The following is a 16,783-nucleotide window of genomic DNA, read 5'->3' on the forward strand; positions in this document are numbered from 1 at the left end:
GGCTGGGTGGAAGAGGCGGTGTGTGTGGGTGTGTGCGTGGGTGTGGGGGAGTGTGTAGGTGTATATGTGTGAGTGTGTGGGAGTATGTGTGTGGGAGTATGTGTGTGGGAGTGTGTGTGTGGGAGTGTGTGTGTGTGTGTGGGTGAGTGTGGGAGTGTGTGTGTGTGTGTGGGTGTGTGTGTGAGTGTGAGTGTGTGGGAGTGTGTGTGGGTGTGTGTGGGTGAGTGTGGGAGTGTGTGTGTGTGTGGGAGTGTGTGTGTGTGAGTGTGTGTGTGTGTGTGTGTGGGTGTGTATGTGAGTGTGGGTGTGTGTGGGTGTGTGTGTGAGTGTGGGTGTGTGTGTGAGTGTGGGTGTGTATGTGAGTGTGGGTGTGTGTGGGTGTGTGTGTGAGTGTGGGTGTGTATGTGAGTGTGGGTGTGTGTTGGCCGCTGCGCCGCTGCTGAATGTATTTGGTGCAGACGGCTGCTGGCGAGAGGGAGTCTGTCTCTCTTGTGTCCCTCCCACCCACTATCACAGAGACAGGGGCAGGAGGGGAGAGCTTGTGCTGGGGCTGGGGCTGGGGCTGGGGATGGGGCTGGGGCTGGGGATGGGGATGGGGATGGGGCTGGGGCTGAGAGCCGCACTCTCGGTGCTGGGCTGGGGGCTGGTGTTGTTGGGGGTCGGGGTTGATGGAGGTTGTGTGCAATTGGGAACCTGTTGCAAGGGAAGAGAATCTCAGTGTCACACCACCGGCTGGCGGCCCGACCGCTCCTACGGGACCTGCTACTGCGACCAGGCTTGTGGACATACCCTGGACTGCTGCCACGACTACCCGCTCGCCTGCCCAGGTAAATCAAGCTCTCTCCCCCTCCTCCATAAACATCCCTTTACAACCTTTATCCCGGATTTTTAAACCCGACGTTTCTCTTTGCGTTGAAAATCTCTTTCCGACCCACAAATCCCAATGTTGAAAAACTATTTTTTGGGGGGGAATTAATTTGGAATGATAAGTTTAATTTAGTTAAAGAAAATAACTGCAGATGCTGGTACAAATCGAAGGTATTTATTCACAAAATGCTGGAGTAACTCAGCAGGTCAGGCAGCATCTCAGGAGAGAAGGAATGGGTGTCACCCTGAGATGCTGCCTGACCTGCTGAGTTTCTAAGGGTCTCGACCCTTACTAAGGGATTCACAAAATGCTGGAGTAACTCAGCAGGTCAGGCAGCATCAGCAACCTTGGTCTCGACCCGAAACCTCACCCATTCCCTTCTCTCCTGAGATGCTGCCTGACCTGCTGAGTTACTCCAGCATTTTGTGAATAAATAGTTTAATTGAGTTTATTATTGTCACGCACATCGAGAGAGAGAGAGAGAGAGAGTGAAAAGCTTTTTATGTTGCGTGTTATCCAGTCAGAAAGTCCACAAAGCGAGGGTGGAGACAGATTTCGCGGTGGGATGAATATCTAGCGGAATTTAGACTGGACTTTGAAATGTACACCGATCAGCCAAAACATTATGACCACTGACAGGCGAAGTGAATAACATTGATTTATCTTGTTACAATGGCACCTGTCAAGGGGTGGGATATATTAGGCAGCAAGTGAACAGTCAGTCAGTTCTTGAAGTTGATGTGTTGGATGCAGGAGAAATGGGCAGGAGTAAAGACCTGAGCGACTCTTTAGTCCAGGGGTTCCCAAACCTTTTCGTCCCGTTTACCCCTTTGCAACTTTTCGAAAGTAAATTTACCCCCACCCTGTTTTGTTCAGTAATTTGAGTTAGACAATAGACAATTGGTGCAGGAGTAGGCCATTTGGCCCTTTGAGCCAGCACCACCATTCAATGTGATCATGGCTGATCATTCTCAATCAGTACCCCGTTCCTCCCTTCTCCCCATACCCCCTGACTCCGCTATCCCTCAGAGCTCCAGCTAGCTCTCTCCTGAATGCATTCAGAGAATTGGCCTCCACTGCCTTCTGAGGCAGAGAATTCCACAGATTCACAACTCTCTGACTGAAAAGGTTTTCCTCATCTCCGTTCTAAATGGCCTACCCCTTATTCTTAAACTGTGGCCCCTTGTTCTGGACTCCCCCAACATTGGGAACATGTTTCCTGCCTCTAATGTGTCCAACCCCTTAATAATCTTATATGTTTCGATAAGATCCCCTCTCATCCTTCTAAATTCCAGTGTATACGAGTTTACACTTCTCCAATAATAAAGCAACCGACAATGGGAACATTTTAAAATACTGCTTTTAACATTATTATTTTAAGTTCAAATAACAATAACAATAACACATAACAATGTTATTTCACTTATTTATGAACAACTGATGATGAACAATATTGGTAAACCAGAACCAAACACAGTCAGTCAATATGTACAAATCCAGAATCAACAAATGTACCCCCTTGGTAGGTGAAATTTACCCCAGGTTGGGAACCCTTGCTTTAACCTCATTTGCAACTCCAGTGTTTTGTCTGTTACTCCACCCCATCTGCTAGGCTCCCCTCCCCACCTCCCTGTACCCACCTATCACTCGCCAGGCTTTCCCCCTCTCTCTCTGTCCCAGCTTTCTACCCCCTACGCCATCAGTCTGAAGGAAGGTCTTGACCTAGAATGGCCATCTGTCCATTTTCCTCCGCAGATGCAGCCCTACTCTCCGAGTCATAGAGGCATACAATGTGGAAACAGGCCCTTCAGCCCAACTTGCCCACACTGGCCAACATGTCCCAGCTACACTAGTCCCACCTGTATGCGTTTGGCCCATATCTGTCTAAGGTTGTCCTCTCTATGTGCCTGTCTAAATATTTCTTAGACATTGCCATAGTACCTGCCTCAACTACCTCCTCCATACACCCACCACTCTTTGTGTGGAAAGGTTACCTCTCAGTTAACCCCCTCTCACCTTAATCCTGTGTCCACTGGTTCTTGATTCCTCTACTCTGGGCAAGAGACTGTGCATCTATTTGATCTATTCCTCTCATGCTCTTGTACACCTCTATAACATCACCCCTCATCCTCCTGCGCTCCAAGAAATGGAGTCCTAGCCTGCTCAACTTCTCCCCATAGTTCAGGTCCTCGAGTCCTGGCAACATCCTCGTAAATCTTCTCTGCACCCTTTCTAGCTTGACAACATCTTTCCTGTAACATGGTGCCCAAAACTGAAACTCGAGCAGTTTGTTTTTTGCCCGTGTTTCCAGCACCTGCATGTCCTTGTGTGAACCCTTACAGCACTTGTCTTTCATAAGTTCGTAAGTACATAGGAGTGACAGGAGCAGAATTAAGCCATTTGGCCCATCAAGTCTACCCCGCCATTCAATCATGGCTGATCTGCCTTTCCCTCCCAATCCCATTCTCCTGCCTTCTCCCCATAACCCCTGACAACTATACTAATCAGCTTAATCAAATTTAGGGCGTCACGGTGGCGCAGAGGTAGAGTTGCTGCCTTACAGCGAATGCAGCGCTGGAGACCCGGGTTCGATCCCGACTCCAGGTGCTGTCTGTATGGCGTTTGTACGTTCTCCCCGTGACCCGCGTGGGTTTTCTCCGAGATCTTCGGTTTCCTCCCACACTCCAAAGACGTGCAGGTTTGTAGGTTAATTGGCTTGGTAAATGTAAAAATTGTCCCTAGTGGGTGTTAGGATAGTGTTAGTGTGCGGGGATCGCTGGGCGGCGCGGACCCGGTGGGCCGAAAGGGCCTGTTTCTGCGCTGTATCTCTAAACTAAAGTCTTTCCTTTGATTTATTAGCTCTGTCCTGCAAAGTGACGGAGTGGAGTTACTGGAGTGGCTGTGCTGAGCCGTGCAAAAACACGTATCGTGTTCGCCGACGGTACATCGTCCAGGAGCCAAAGAATGGGGGTGAGCCTTGCCCTCCCTTAGAGGAGAGAGCAGGCTGTGTGGAATATCGCAACGGCAAGAACAAGATGTGCAGGCAATCCCTTGGTAGGTTGTAAGTCACCTTTATTGCTCTATGAGAATTGTTTTAACATCTCACCAAATTGTAGTTTAGTTTTCTTTGGAGTTTAGGGGTACAGCGCGGAAACAGGCCCTTCGGCCCACCGAGTCCGCACCTATCAGCGATCCCCGGCGCATTAACACTATCCTACACTCACTAAGGGACAAGTTACATTTATACCAAGCTAACTAACTTACAAACCTGTACGTCTTTGGAGTGTGGGAGGGAACCAAAGATCTCGGAGAAAACCCATGCAGGTCAGGGGGAGAACGTACAAACTCCGTACAGACAGCACCCGTAGTCGGGATCAAACCCGGGTCTCTGGCACTGTGAGGCAGCAACTCTACCGCTGCGCCACCATGCCACAGTAACATTTTTAATGTATGATGAGCGTTTGACAGCACTGGGCCTGTACTCGCTGGAGGTTAGATGGATGAGGGGGGGACACTCATTGAAACTTACTGACTAGTGAAAGGCATGGTTAGAGTGGATGTGGAGAGGATGTCTCCACTAGTGGGAGAGTCTGGGAACAGAGGTCATAGCCTCAGAATAAAAGAACGTTGCTTTAGAAGGGGTATGAGGAGGAATTTCTTTAGTCAGAAGCTGGTGAATCTGTGGAATTCATTGCCACAGATGGCTATCTCTGCATTTAAAATATCCATTGACTTAGCCTTTCAGTCAGAGAGTTGTCAATCTGTGGAATTCTCTGCCTCAGAAGGCAGTGGAGGCCAATTCTCTGAATGCATTCAAGAGAGAGCTAGATAGAGCTCTTAAGGATAGCGGAGTCAGGGGGTATGGGGAGAAGGCAGTAACGGGGTACTGATTGAGAATGATCAGCCATGATCACATTGAATGGCGGTGCTGGCTTGAAGGGCCGAATGGCCTCCTCCTGCACCTATTGTCTATTGTCTATTGCCTCTATAGGCGTCTGTGGCAATGAATTCCACAGATTCACCACCCTCTGACTAAAGAAATTCCTTTTCATCGCCGTCCTAAAGGAACGTCCTTTAATTCTGAGGCTACGACCTCTGGTTCAAGACTGTCCCACTAGTGGAAACATCCTCCCCACACCCACTGTACCCATCCTCTCCGCATGCTTCGAACAGCTGCACGGGGCAGCGTTGCATCCTTTTCCTGAAGATCGGCTTCATTGCTTTGATCTCGCCAACACCACTGGAATTTCTTTTTTGTTTCCCCCTTGTGCGTCGAACATCTTTTGATCACATTCATGGAAGCGCATTTCCTTTTCCACCAGTGGAAATCTGTGCGTGGCGAAGAAGCACAAATCTTTTATTGTTTGCGTTCGCGAGTTTGGACACTTGCCCTGGAGTTGTCGCTCATGATTTACAACTTTTGTGGTTTCTGCTGTGCACAGTGCCTGCCTTAATTACCACGGGTGGATACGGAAAAGCGCGGAGAAAGAGGGATGCGTCCTTTGAGGTCCAGGAGCCAGGGTAAGCCGAAGTTCGTAAACATGTCATCCACTGTGTGCCGGCATTGATTAACCTGGGAATCCCCCAACTTTGAGAAATAGGTGAAACCTATAGGTTTGATTTTAAATTCAGTCTCAAGTTGAACTTTGACTTGATTGCCAAAGAGCTCGAGGTGAAAAGACTTTGAAGGTGTCAGTTTCAAGTAGGGTCGCCAACCGTCCCGTATAAGCCGGGACGTCCCGGTATCTTGGGCTAAATTAGTTTGTCCCGTACGGGACCGCCCTTGTCCCCGTATTAGTAGGGTTGCCAACTTCCTCACTCATCAAATAAGGGACGAAGGGTGACGTCAGCTGACCCAGCCCAGCGGCCACGTGCTCCCGCTCCACCAATGGCTGCCGCCATTGGTGGAGCGGGAGCACGTGGCCGCTGGGCTGGGTGAGGTCACGTGGGGCGCGGGGGCGGTGACGTCATCCTTTGTCCCGTATTTGGGAGCGAGAAAGTTGGCAGCCCTACCTTCAAGGCCGAAGGGAGTAGCGTCCTATGCCTAAACCCTGTGTTCGTGGCCAGCGGAGAAAGCCTCACGTTGTCACTGGGTGTAAAACAAAATGGCTGAACGCTGCATTATCCACGGCAACTGGCGATCGGCACGGCGGCGCAGCGGTAGAGTTGCCGCCTTACAGCGCCAGAGACCCAGGTTCGATCCTGACTATGGGTGCTGGTCCGTACAGAGTTTGTACGTTCTCCCCGTGACCTGCGTGGGTTTTCACGAGTTCACAAGTAATAGGAGTAGAATTTGGCCATTCGGCCCGTCGGGTCTACTCCGCCATTCAACCAACCATGGCTGATCTCTGCCTCCTAATCCCATTTTCCTGCCTTCTCCCCAAATCCCTTTACACCCGTTGTAATCAAGAATTTGTCTGTCTCTGCCTTAAAAAAACATCCACTGACGACCTCCACTGCCCCGAATTCGCCGAGATTCTCAGAGATTTCTCCGAGATCATTGGTTTCCTCCCACATTCCAAAGACGTGCAGGTTTATAGGTTAATTGGCCTGGTCTAAAATGTAAATTGTCCCTGGTGTGTGTGAGATGATGTTAGTGTGCGGGGGTCGCTGGTTGGTGCAAACTCGGTGGGCCGAAGGGCTTGTTTCTGCGCAGTATCTCTAAACTAAACTAAACTAAACTGCAAAGTATTCATCCAAAGCTTGGAAAACTAAATAAAATAATCTCTGTTGCAGAATTTTTACATTTAAATGTGACAGTTCTGTCATACTATATTGCAGCAAGCAGTAATTAATTTCGAACGGAGGGATTTAAAATAAAACTTGCGAATAAAGTTTATGACTTAAAAGGCGTTGACTGTGACTTGGATGTTTAAAGAGCAATGTGGGCCGGATAATCCTTTTACAGCCTTTTAGTTTCTTGGAATTACTCTAATGGGGATGATGCATCACATCAAATAGAAATGAATTACTCATTAATGGTATCAAAGCAAGGAGGAAAAATGCGACAGGCTGTTAGGGGCTGAAATGTTGAGGGAAAAGAAAGTTTGCTCCGAGAGTGTTGCAACTGTGGTATGCTCTGGGGAAAGTTTGGGAAATTGCATTCAAAGCAGAAGTCGGGAGGAGTCACAGTCTTAGAGTGATACAGTGTGGAAACAGGCCCTTCGGCCCAACTTGCCCACACTGGCCAACAATGTCCCAGCTACGCTCGTCCCACCTGCCTGCGCTTGGTCCATATCCCCCCAAACCTGTCCTATCCATGTACCTGCTCTAACTGTCTCTTAAATGTTGGGATAGTCCCAGTCTCAACTACCTCCCCTGGCAAATCGTTCCATGCACCCACCACCCGTTGTGTGGAAAAGGTTACCTCTCAGATTCCTATTAAATTCTTTCCCTTCACCTTGAACCTATGTCCTCTGGTCCTCGATTCCCCGACTCTGGGCGAGAGATTCTGTGCATCTACATGATCTATTCCTAGAGAAGGGCCCAGTTGTACAGGGCCCTAGTGAGACCGCACCTGGAGTACTGTGTGCAGTTTTGGTCTCCAAATTTGAGGAAGGATATTCTTGCTGTTGAGGGCGTGCAGCGTAGGTTTACTAGGTTAATTCCCGGAATGGCGGGACTGTCGTATGTTGAAAGACTGGAGCGACTAGGCTTGTATACACTGGAATTTAGAAGGACGAGAGGGCATCTTATCGAAACATATAAGATTATTAAGGGGTTGGACACGTTAGAGGCAGGAAACATGTTCCTAATGTTGGGGGAGTCCAGATCCAGGGACCACAGTTTAAGAATAAGGGGTAGGCCATTTAGAACGGAGATGAGGTAAAACGTTTTCAGTCAGAGAGTTGTGAATCTGTGGAATTCACTGCCTCAGAAGGCAGTGGAGGCCAATTCCCTGAATGCATTCAAGAGAGAGCTAGATAGTGCTCTTAAGGATAGCGGAGTCAGGGGGTATGGGGAGAAGGCAGGAACGGGGTACTGATTGAGAATGATCAGCCATGATCACATTGAATGGTAGTGCTGGCTCGAAGGGCCGAATGGCCTCCTCCTGCACCTATTGTCTATTGTCTACAAGGAGTTAGATGTTTGGAGCAAAAATGAAAAAAAACCTGGCCATGCTTGGAGCTGGGTGACCCAGGTGAGATGTCGGCCGTGTCCTGCTGGTGGCCAGGGTAGAGGAGGTGAGGGTCGGTGTAGTCTTTGGCCATGCATGGGTGCAGCTAAAGGTTGATGGTGACAACTGTGGACTGGACACTTCTACAAGATCATCCCTCATCATCCTGCAGTCCATGGAAAAGAGTCCCAGCCTGCTTATCCTCTCCCTGCAGCTCAAGCCCTCGAGTCCTGGCAACATCCTCGTAAATTTTCTCTGCACACTTTCCAGCCTGACAGCATCTCTCCTCCAACACAGTGCCCAAAACTGAACACAGTAGTCTAAACATGGCCTCGCCAATGCCTTATGCAACACGACCTCCCAACGTCTATACTCAATGCTCTGACTGATGACGGCCAAAAGCCTTTTTGACCAGCCTATCTACCTAGGTGCCACTTTCAACAAACTATCTACCTGCACTCCTAGATCCCTCTGCTCTGCAACACTGCAGGTCCTGCCCATGATAGTGGTACCAAAATGTAACACCTCACATTTCTCTGTATTAAATTCCATCAACCATCCCTTCAGCCCACCTGCCCAACCGATCAAGGTCCTGCTGCAAGTTTTCACCACCATCTTCACTATCCACAATACCGCCCATTTTATGTCATAATGCTAAAGGGATCAAGTTTGGGGAGAAGGTGAGTACAAATGACTGAAATGGATGACTGGTCATGAGAGACATAGAGATGGAAACGAGCCCTTTAAACCAACTTATCTATGCAGACAAATGTGCCCCATCTACACTAGTCCCAGCTGCCAAATCACATGTGGTCCATATCCCTCTGAACCTTACCGATCCATGTTGAATGGTGGGACTGAAACACCCATTCCTACTTCTGTATTCTATGTTTCTCTCGACTTTCCCACAATGAGTTAAAAAAACCCCCACGGTTTTTGAATTACCTGCTATCGCAATGTTTCGCAGGTACCATCACAATGATTAAGAAACATTAGACAGGTACATGGATTGGACAGGTTTAGAGGGATATGGGCCAAATGCAGGCAGGTGGGACTAGTCCGGATGGTGCATGTTGGTCGGCGTGGGCACGTTGGGCCGAAGGGCCTGTTTTCACGCTGTATGACTCAAAATGCTGGAGTAACTCAGCGGGTCAGGCAGCATCTCTGGGTAGGTGACATTTCGGGTTGGGAATCTTTTCCAGAGTCATGGAGGAGGTTCACGAGGACCACTATCCCACTGGATGGACTGCCGGGGTCCCTGGATGTTTGTACATTCTCCCCGTGAACTGCGTGGGTTTTCTCCTGGGTGCTCTGGTTTCCTCCCACATTCCAAAGACGTGCGGGTTTGCAGGTTAATTGGCTTCTGTGAATCGCCCCAGGCATGTGGGATGCGAAACTGGGAAAACATAGAACTAGTGTATGGGCGATCGTTGGTCAGTGTGGACCCGTGGCGTTGAAGGGCCTGTTTCCACGCTGTATCACTAAACTAAACTAATCTAAAGGTATAGGTGAACCTCTGCCTCACCTGGAAGGGTTGTCGGGGTCCCTAGATGAAGGCGAGGGAGGAGGTGTAATGTTTAGGTGGAGGAGGTGCACCTGAACCTCTGTCTCACCTGGAGACAGGTGAGACACCTGGAGACAGACTGGCCACTTAACCAATTCTATTTGAATTATTACGGCACGTTCCACAGCAGGTCGCTGTTGAAGCAAGTTCTACCGATCGCTAATTAGTTAACAGTGGGCGGATGGTAAAACAAGATGAACTAATAACTATGCACATTCTTTAAACTACATTTATCTGACTCCATTTTGGATTTTGCAGTACATTCATTGTTTTTTCTTCACCAAATGATTGTTTTTCCGCTCGTCGTAGATATTGCGTAGAATTCCAGGTGAAGTCGTTGACTCAGAATTGCCTGATTGAAAACCGCCCTCATGCGCGATGGATGCAGTACCTTCGAGAAGGCTTCACTGTGTGTGTGGAGTGCCAATCTCCAGCCCTGAACTCAGGCTTTCAGCGATGTTATGGTGATGGCGGAGAAACGGAAAGGCAAGCCACCTCATTGATCTTTGCCTGATAGATGACGGAGGTTTAACAGGCCGTTTTGACTGTCATATGAGGAAAGATTGGAAAGACTGAGCTTGTATTCACTGGAGTTTAGAAGGATGAGAGGGGATCTTATAGAGGCGTATAAAATTATAAAAGGACTGGACAAATTGGATAGGTCTGGAGAACATGGATAGGTGACGTTTCACAGAGTGCTGGAGTAACTCAGCGGGTCAGGCAGCATCTCTGGAGAACATGGATAGGTGACGTTTCACAGAGTGCTGGAGTAACTCAGCGGGTCAGGCAGCATTTCTGGAGAACATGGACATGTGACGTTTCAGGTCACATTTCCTTGACCCTGAATAGACAATAGACAATAGACAATAAGCGCAGGAGGAGGCCATTCCGCCCTTCGAGCCAGCACCGCCATTCAATGTGATCATGGCTGATCATTCTCAATCAGTACCCCATTCCTGCCTTCTCCCCATACCCCCTGACTCCGCTATCCTTAAGAGCTCTATCAAGCTCTCTCTTGAATGCATTCAGAGAATTGGCCACCACTGCCTTCTGAGGCAGAGAATTCCACAGATTCACAACTCTCTGACTGAAAAGGTTTTTCCGCATCTCAGTTCTAAATGGCCTACCCCTTATTCTTAAACTGTGGCCCCTTGTTCTGGACTCCCCCAACATTGGGAACATGTTTCCTGCCTCTAACGTGTCCAACCCCTTAATAATCTTATATGCTTCGATAAGATCTCCTCTCACCCTTCTAAATTCCAGTGTATCAGTGAAGAAGGGTCCCAACCTGAAACATCTCCTTCCCACTTTCTCCAGAGATGCTGCCTGGACCACTGAGTTGGTTAGTTTTAGTTCATTGTCACGTGTACCGAAATACAGTGCAAAGTTTTTGTTGAGTGCTATCCAGTCAGCGGAAAGACAATAGGAGGACTATTGAGCCACCCACAGTGTAGGCGTGCATGAGAATGGGAATAACGTTTAGTGCAAGATAAAGATAGTCCGATGGTCTCTAATGAGGCAGACAGTAGCTCGGGACCACTGTCTAGTTGTTGAAAGGTTACTTCAGCACTCTGTCTTTTTTTCATAAACCAGCATCTGCAGTTCCTGGTTTTGCCACCGTGGTTAAATGTGTGTGTGTGTGTTGTATCTCCAACAGGAATCAGATCCTACAGTGGTATGCCGTTGGCAATCCCCATTGCAGAGGCACGTGGAAGTGGGTGAGACAGCTGGAATCCTGCTCTTGTCATTTAGCCCACAGTTTCTTATTCATTTGAAATAGCTCATCAAATCCATGGACACCTTCTTCCGATTAACTCCTGCTAAATCCTTCTACAAATATCAGAAGTTTGGAAGAGAGTAGTTCAGTGTGGAAACAATCCCTGTGGCCCACACTTGCCCACGCCGGTCAACAATGTCCCATCTACACTAGTCCCACCTGGCCGCTGTTTGGCCCATATCCCTCTAATAAACCTGTCCTATCCATGTACCTATCTAAGTGTTTCTTAAACCCTGCCTCAACTACCTCCTCAGGCAACTTGTTCCATACACCCACCACCCTTTGTGTGAAAAGGTTACACTTCAGGTTCCTATTAAATCTTTCCCCTCTCACCTTAAACCTATTTCCTCTGGTTCTTGATTTCCCTACACTGGCCAAGAATCTGTGTGTCTACCTGATTTATTTTTCTTATGATTTTTTTCAGAAGTAGTTTATTCAAACTACATGAAGACTAAATATAAGATATACTCTGTACACTGCAGTCAGAATATGAGGAAATAATGTTTTTTCCCCCAATATTTTTTAATCCCATTTCATGACTATGGGCTAAAAAAATACCTCATTCAACTTTTGAGAAAAAGATACCTTTAAAATGAAGTTCAGCTTTTAAACTGAGTATCTTTAACCACTTAAGCATTTTTGTAAGTACCTGTATTTAGAGATTTATTATAGATTGAATCTTGGTTGTTGATTGATTTTGTTCAGATATGAAACTCTCTGTACAGTTATTATGCACATATTTAATAAGCATATCTGGTGTATATCATCTTTCTGAATAAAGAAAGAAAATTTATTTGCCTGAACATTGGTGAAAATAATTTCTTTCTTTGGAAAGCATGTCAGGACCCACAGGTAATTGATGATTTGAGAAATGATTATACCTGCACAACTTTCTGGATTTTTCATTACAGTTAAGGAAAACGATGTAAGATATTTGCGAATTAGAGTTAGTGGAAACAGGCCATTCTGCCCCAACTTGCCCTCACCGACCAATATGTCCCATCGACAACAGTCCCACCTGCCTGTGTTTGGCCCATATCCCTCTAAACCTGTCCTATCCATGTACCTGTCTAAATGTTTCTTAGATGTTGCAATAATACCTGCCTCAACTACCTCCTCTGGCAGCTCGTTCCATACACCCACCACCTTTTGCATTAAAAAGGTACCCCTCAGATTCCCATTTAATCTTTTCCCCCTCACTTAAACTTATGTCCTCTGGTTCTCGAGTACTTTAGAAAAAGCCAAGAACAGGGAAATAGGTTTGTTTAAGAAAAAATCTAGTTTCATTGTAATGGTATAATTATGTGGTAAATCAGTTGACGAGATATTAGGAAACATAAGGACTTGGTTTTAGTGATGGCCAGATCTGCCTAGTGGAGTGAGAGCAAAGAAGCAGGAAACAGACAGCACCTGAGGTTAGGATGAGCTGGGACATCCCGTATTTTGGGCTGAATTGATTTGTCCCGTACAAGACCGCCCTTGTCCCGTATTCGGCCCGGACTACGATGTAGACCCGGGCACTGTAGGCCCGGGCACTGTAGGCCCGGGCACTGTAGGCCCGGGCACTGTAGGCCCGGGCACTGTAGGCCCGGGCACTGTAGGCCCGGGCACTGTAGGCCCGGGCACTGTAGGCCCGGGCACTGTAGGCCCGGACACTGTAGGCCCGGACACTGTAGGCCCGGACACTGTAGGCCCGGACACTGTAGGCCCGGACACTGTAGGCCCGGACACTGTAGGCCCGGACACTGTAGGCCCGGACACTGTAGGCCCTAGGCCGGGGGCTGCTGTAGACCCGGACAGTGCAGGCCCAGGCTCTGCCTAACAGAGGTTGCATAGCAACCCCCCCCCCCCCGGCCCGGGCGGCCGCCATTGGTGGAGCAGGAGCATGTGGCCGCAGGCTGGGTGAGGTCACGTGGGGCGGTGACGTCACCCTTTGTCTCTTATTTGGGAGTGGGGAAGTTGGCAACCCTGATTGTGAGTGCCACAATTAGAGTTTCTGAGCACAGGGGGAGAAGGGGGAGCATCTTCGTGACTGAGCAGGGAAATGCCTGGTTTCTAACTTGTTTCAAACAAAGCCTCACTGTTTACCTACGCTGGTGCTGGTTTAAATTGAACCTGAGGTCAGTCGAAGTTTAATTGCTGTTTGATGAGGGAGGATGGAAGGCTGCCAGCCACTTTAACATTCACCAGTTTGGAGACAGAGAGCCATGGAGCTGTGCAGCACGGAGACAGGCCCTTCGGCCCATCACACACATGTTGACTTTTCATTCATAATATTATAAGTTCTAGGTGCAGAATTAGGCCATTTGGCCCATCAAGTCTGTACAACGATGGGCCTGTTTGCACACTGTACCACTCCATGACACTAATTCACAAATTTCTTACATAATTTCCAAGTCTGTACAACTCCTCCCCCTTCTGTAGTCGGGGAGATTGACTCCCCTCCCCCCCACGGCCCCTCCCCCACGGCCCCTCCCCCAATCTTTGTACATCCCCAGTCCTGGACTTTCCACTCGTCACTTTAGTTTCATGTATCTTGTGTTTTATGAGTGTTGGCAGACCGATTTTCCCTCCTGGGATAAATAAAGATCTATCACGTCTACTCTGCCATTTAATCATGGCTGATCTATCTCTCCCTCTCAACTAGGGTTGCCAACTATCTCACTCCCAAATAAGGGACAAGGTGACGTCACCGCCCCCCCCGCCCCATGTGACCTCACCCAGCCAGCGGCCACGCGCTCCCGCTCCACTAATGGCGGCCGCCCGAGCCGGGGGGGGGCGGGTTGCTACGCAACCTCTGTTAGGCTGCGCCCGGGCCTCCGGGCCTACACTGTCCGGGCCTACACTGTCCGGGCCTACACTGTCCGGGTCTACACTGTCTGGGACTACAGTGTCTGGGACTACAGTGTCTGGGCTTACAGCGCCGCCTGGGCCTAATACGGGACAAGGGCGGTCCCATACGGGACAAACCAATTTAGCCCAAAATATGGGATGTCCTGGCTAATACGGGACAGTTGGCAACCCTACTCTCAACACCATTCTCCTGCTTCTCCCCATAACCCCTGACACCTGTACTGATCAAATTACTGTTGTATCAACACTTATGCCATTGTCCCCTACCTGGTATGTATCTTACTTTACCTTGCTTCTTTAAGTGCCTGAATAAATGTCTCTTAAACATAAAGATTGTGTGGAATTGGTGTCTATTTTGTCACCAAATATCAATCCCGAGGAGCGGAATATTTTCTACGGGCATCAATCTCCAGGTTAGACTAAACACGGTCAAACGTCTTTTATTGTTGCTCCGAAAGTGCGACACTTCTAAAGCTAGCATTCGACTTGCACCATAAAAGAGAAATCTTTAAGCTTTCTGCGTAATCCATCTGAGTGAGACTGCCATCGTGTGGCAAAATGTAGGAACAGCAAACCAAGCGACTGTATACACAAGAGTCAAGAGTTTTCAGATTTACAGAGTTTTTAAAATAAAATCTAACAAAAAATTACAGATCAATAAATGATTAAAATTAATAAATGGTTTAAAATTAACTCTGCTTTAGTTTAAATGCCACTTGAATTGTTAAGTTTATTTCAGAGATAAAGAGCGGAACCTGGCTTCTGTATATTGATAAATAAAACAGTTTTATTGTCTTATGTACCAAACGGAACAATGACAATCATACTTACAGCAATACAACAGGTTACAGCATCACAACTGGCTATGATTGTTTTTACAATTTTACCAAAGTACAGTTGGGTTTGAGTCACCGAGATTAAGTTGAAGATGAAGGGTCCGACCCGAAACGTCACCGATCCATGTTGTCCAGAGATGCTGCCTGACCTGCTGAGTTACTCCAGCACTTTGTGTCTTTTTTTTGTAAACCAGCTTCTGCAGTTCCTTGATTACCCGTCTGTCAGGCGTTTGTTTTACAGTCACATGAGGGGCGGTGCAGTGGTAGAGTTGCTGCCTTACAGCACCGGAGACCCGAGTTCGATCCTGACTATGGGTGCTGTCTGTGCAGAGTTTTCAAGTTCTCCCTGTGACCGCTTGGGTTTTCTCCGGGTGCTCCAAATTTTTTTTTAGATTTAGAGATACAGCACAGAAACAGGCCCTTCGGCCCACCGGGTCCGCGCCGCCCAGCGATCCCCGCACATTAACACTATCCTACACCCACGAGGGACAATTTTTACATTTGCCCAGCCAATTAACCTACATACCTGTACGGCTTTGGAGTGTGGGAGGAAACCGAAGATCTCGGAGAAATCCCACGCGGGTCACGGGGAGAACGTACAAACTCCGTACAGACGGCGCCTGTAGTCAGGATCGAACCTGAGTCTCCCGCGCTGCATTCGCTGTAAGGCAGCAACTCTACCGCTGCGCCACCGTGCCGCCCTCTTTCTTCCCACACTTCTTCCCACACTCCAAAGACATATCGGTTTGTAGGTTAATTGGCTTCTATAAATTGTCCCTCGTGTGCAGAATAGAACTAGGTGATCATTGGTCGGCGTGGGCTCGGTAGGCCAAAGGCCCTGTTTCCACGCTATATCTCTGAAATAAACTTAACAATCCAAGTGGCATAGTTTATTAAAATGCATTTATTAATATTAATAATTTATTGGTCGATATTATTTTGTGTTAGATTTTATTAAAATAACAAGTACCTTTCACAGGGATAAAACCTGTAAATCTTAAAAATCTTTGTTTCCATCAACTGAGTGAAAGTAAGATTTTGCTTTTTGAAACGAAAGAATTCCTTTCCTTGTAACGCAATTGTTCTTTTCCCTCAAAGAGTTATTGACTCTTTGACCCACTGTTAAACTAAAATGTTTAAACTCTTTATCGTGCTAAAGGGACTTCCATCTTTGATTTGTGTTTCCCATTGTATGTAATCTTTGTCCCAGCCTTGTTGTTACTACACGCTGCCTATTGTGGGCGTCAGGCTTGCTGCTTGAGTTTGATCCAAATTTTAATGAACAGTTAATTCTCACAAGTCTTTGTACATTTTGGATCTTTCCCAGCTGAAAAAGATCTTTTATTTGATACTCATTAACTCCATTTATTTAGAACAGTTGGTACCAAAAAACGTCCATTTGGAAAACAAGATGAAGAACCTTTCGATTTATTGTAGCTGCAACATTATGGTAAACTAGCTGTTCACAGCTAGAGATCTGTTTCCTTCTCCAGAGATGATGCCTGACCTGTTGAGTTACTCCAGCACTTTGTGACCTCCAGCTGTTCACAGCCACAGAAAAGACTGCAGATGTGTCATCTGGAACAACAAACAAACTGACGCAGTCAAGTTTATTGTCAGATGCACAAATATGGTGAGGAACAGTTTAGTTTAGAGTTTAGCAGTAGTGGTGGCACTACTTCCTCGCAGGTCAAAGACCCGGGTTCGATCATGACCCCGGGTGCTGTCTGTGTGGAGTTTGCACGTTCTCCCTGTGACCGCGTGGGTT

The 16,783-nt window shown here is 47.7% G+C and overlaps 1 protein-coding gene across 1 annotated transcript; it reads left to right on the forward strand.

Annotated features, from left to right (window-relative positions):
• Positions 1-598: 598 nt before the first annotated feature.
• Positions 599-13,126, forward strand: LOC144604605 (somatomedin-B and thrombospondin type-1 domain-containing protein). Its single transcript, XM_078419224.1, has 5 exons — positions 599-827; positions 3,728-3,922; positions 5,311-5,389; positions 9,859-10,035; positions 11,207-13,126. The coding sequence occupies exons 1-5, from the start codon at positions 599-601 to the stop codon at positions 11,322-11,324; spliced, it is 798 nt and encodes a 265-aa protein (XP_078275350.1). The 3' UTR covers positions 11,325-13,126.
• The last annotated feature ends 3,657 nt before the right edge of the window (positions 13,127-16,783 follow it).

The sequence above is a fragment of the Rhinoraja longicauda genome, chromosome 22, assembly GCF_053455715.1.
Source record: "Rhinoraja longicauda isolate Sanriku21f chromosome 22, sRhiLon1.1, whole genome shotgun sequence".
NCBI classification, from domain to species: Eukaryota; Metazoa; Chordata; class Chondrichthyes; order Rajiformes; family Arhynchobatidae; genus Rhinoraja; species Rhinoraja longicauda.

Coding starts and splice junctions, on each gene's coding strand:
- LOC144604605 (XM_078419224.1), top strand. CDS start 599: ATGGGGCTGGGGCTGAGAGCCGCACTCTCGGTGCTGGGCTGGGGGCTG. Junction 828..3,727: donor CTACCCGCTCGCCTGCCCAG/GTAAATCAAGCT, acceptor TTGATTTATTAG/CTCTGTCCTGCAAAGTGACG. Junction 5,390..9,858: donor TTTGAGGTCCAGGAGCCAGG/GTAAGCCGAAGT, acceptor CGCTCGTCGTAG/ATATTGCGTAGAATTCCAGG.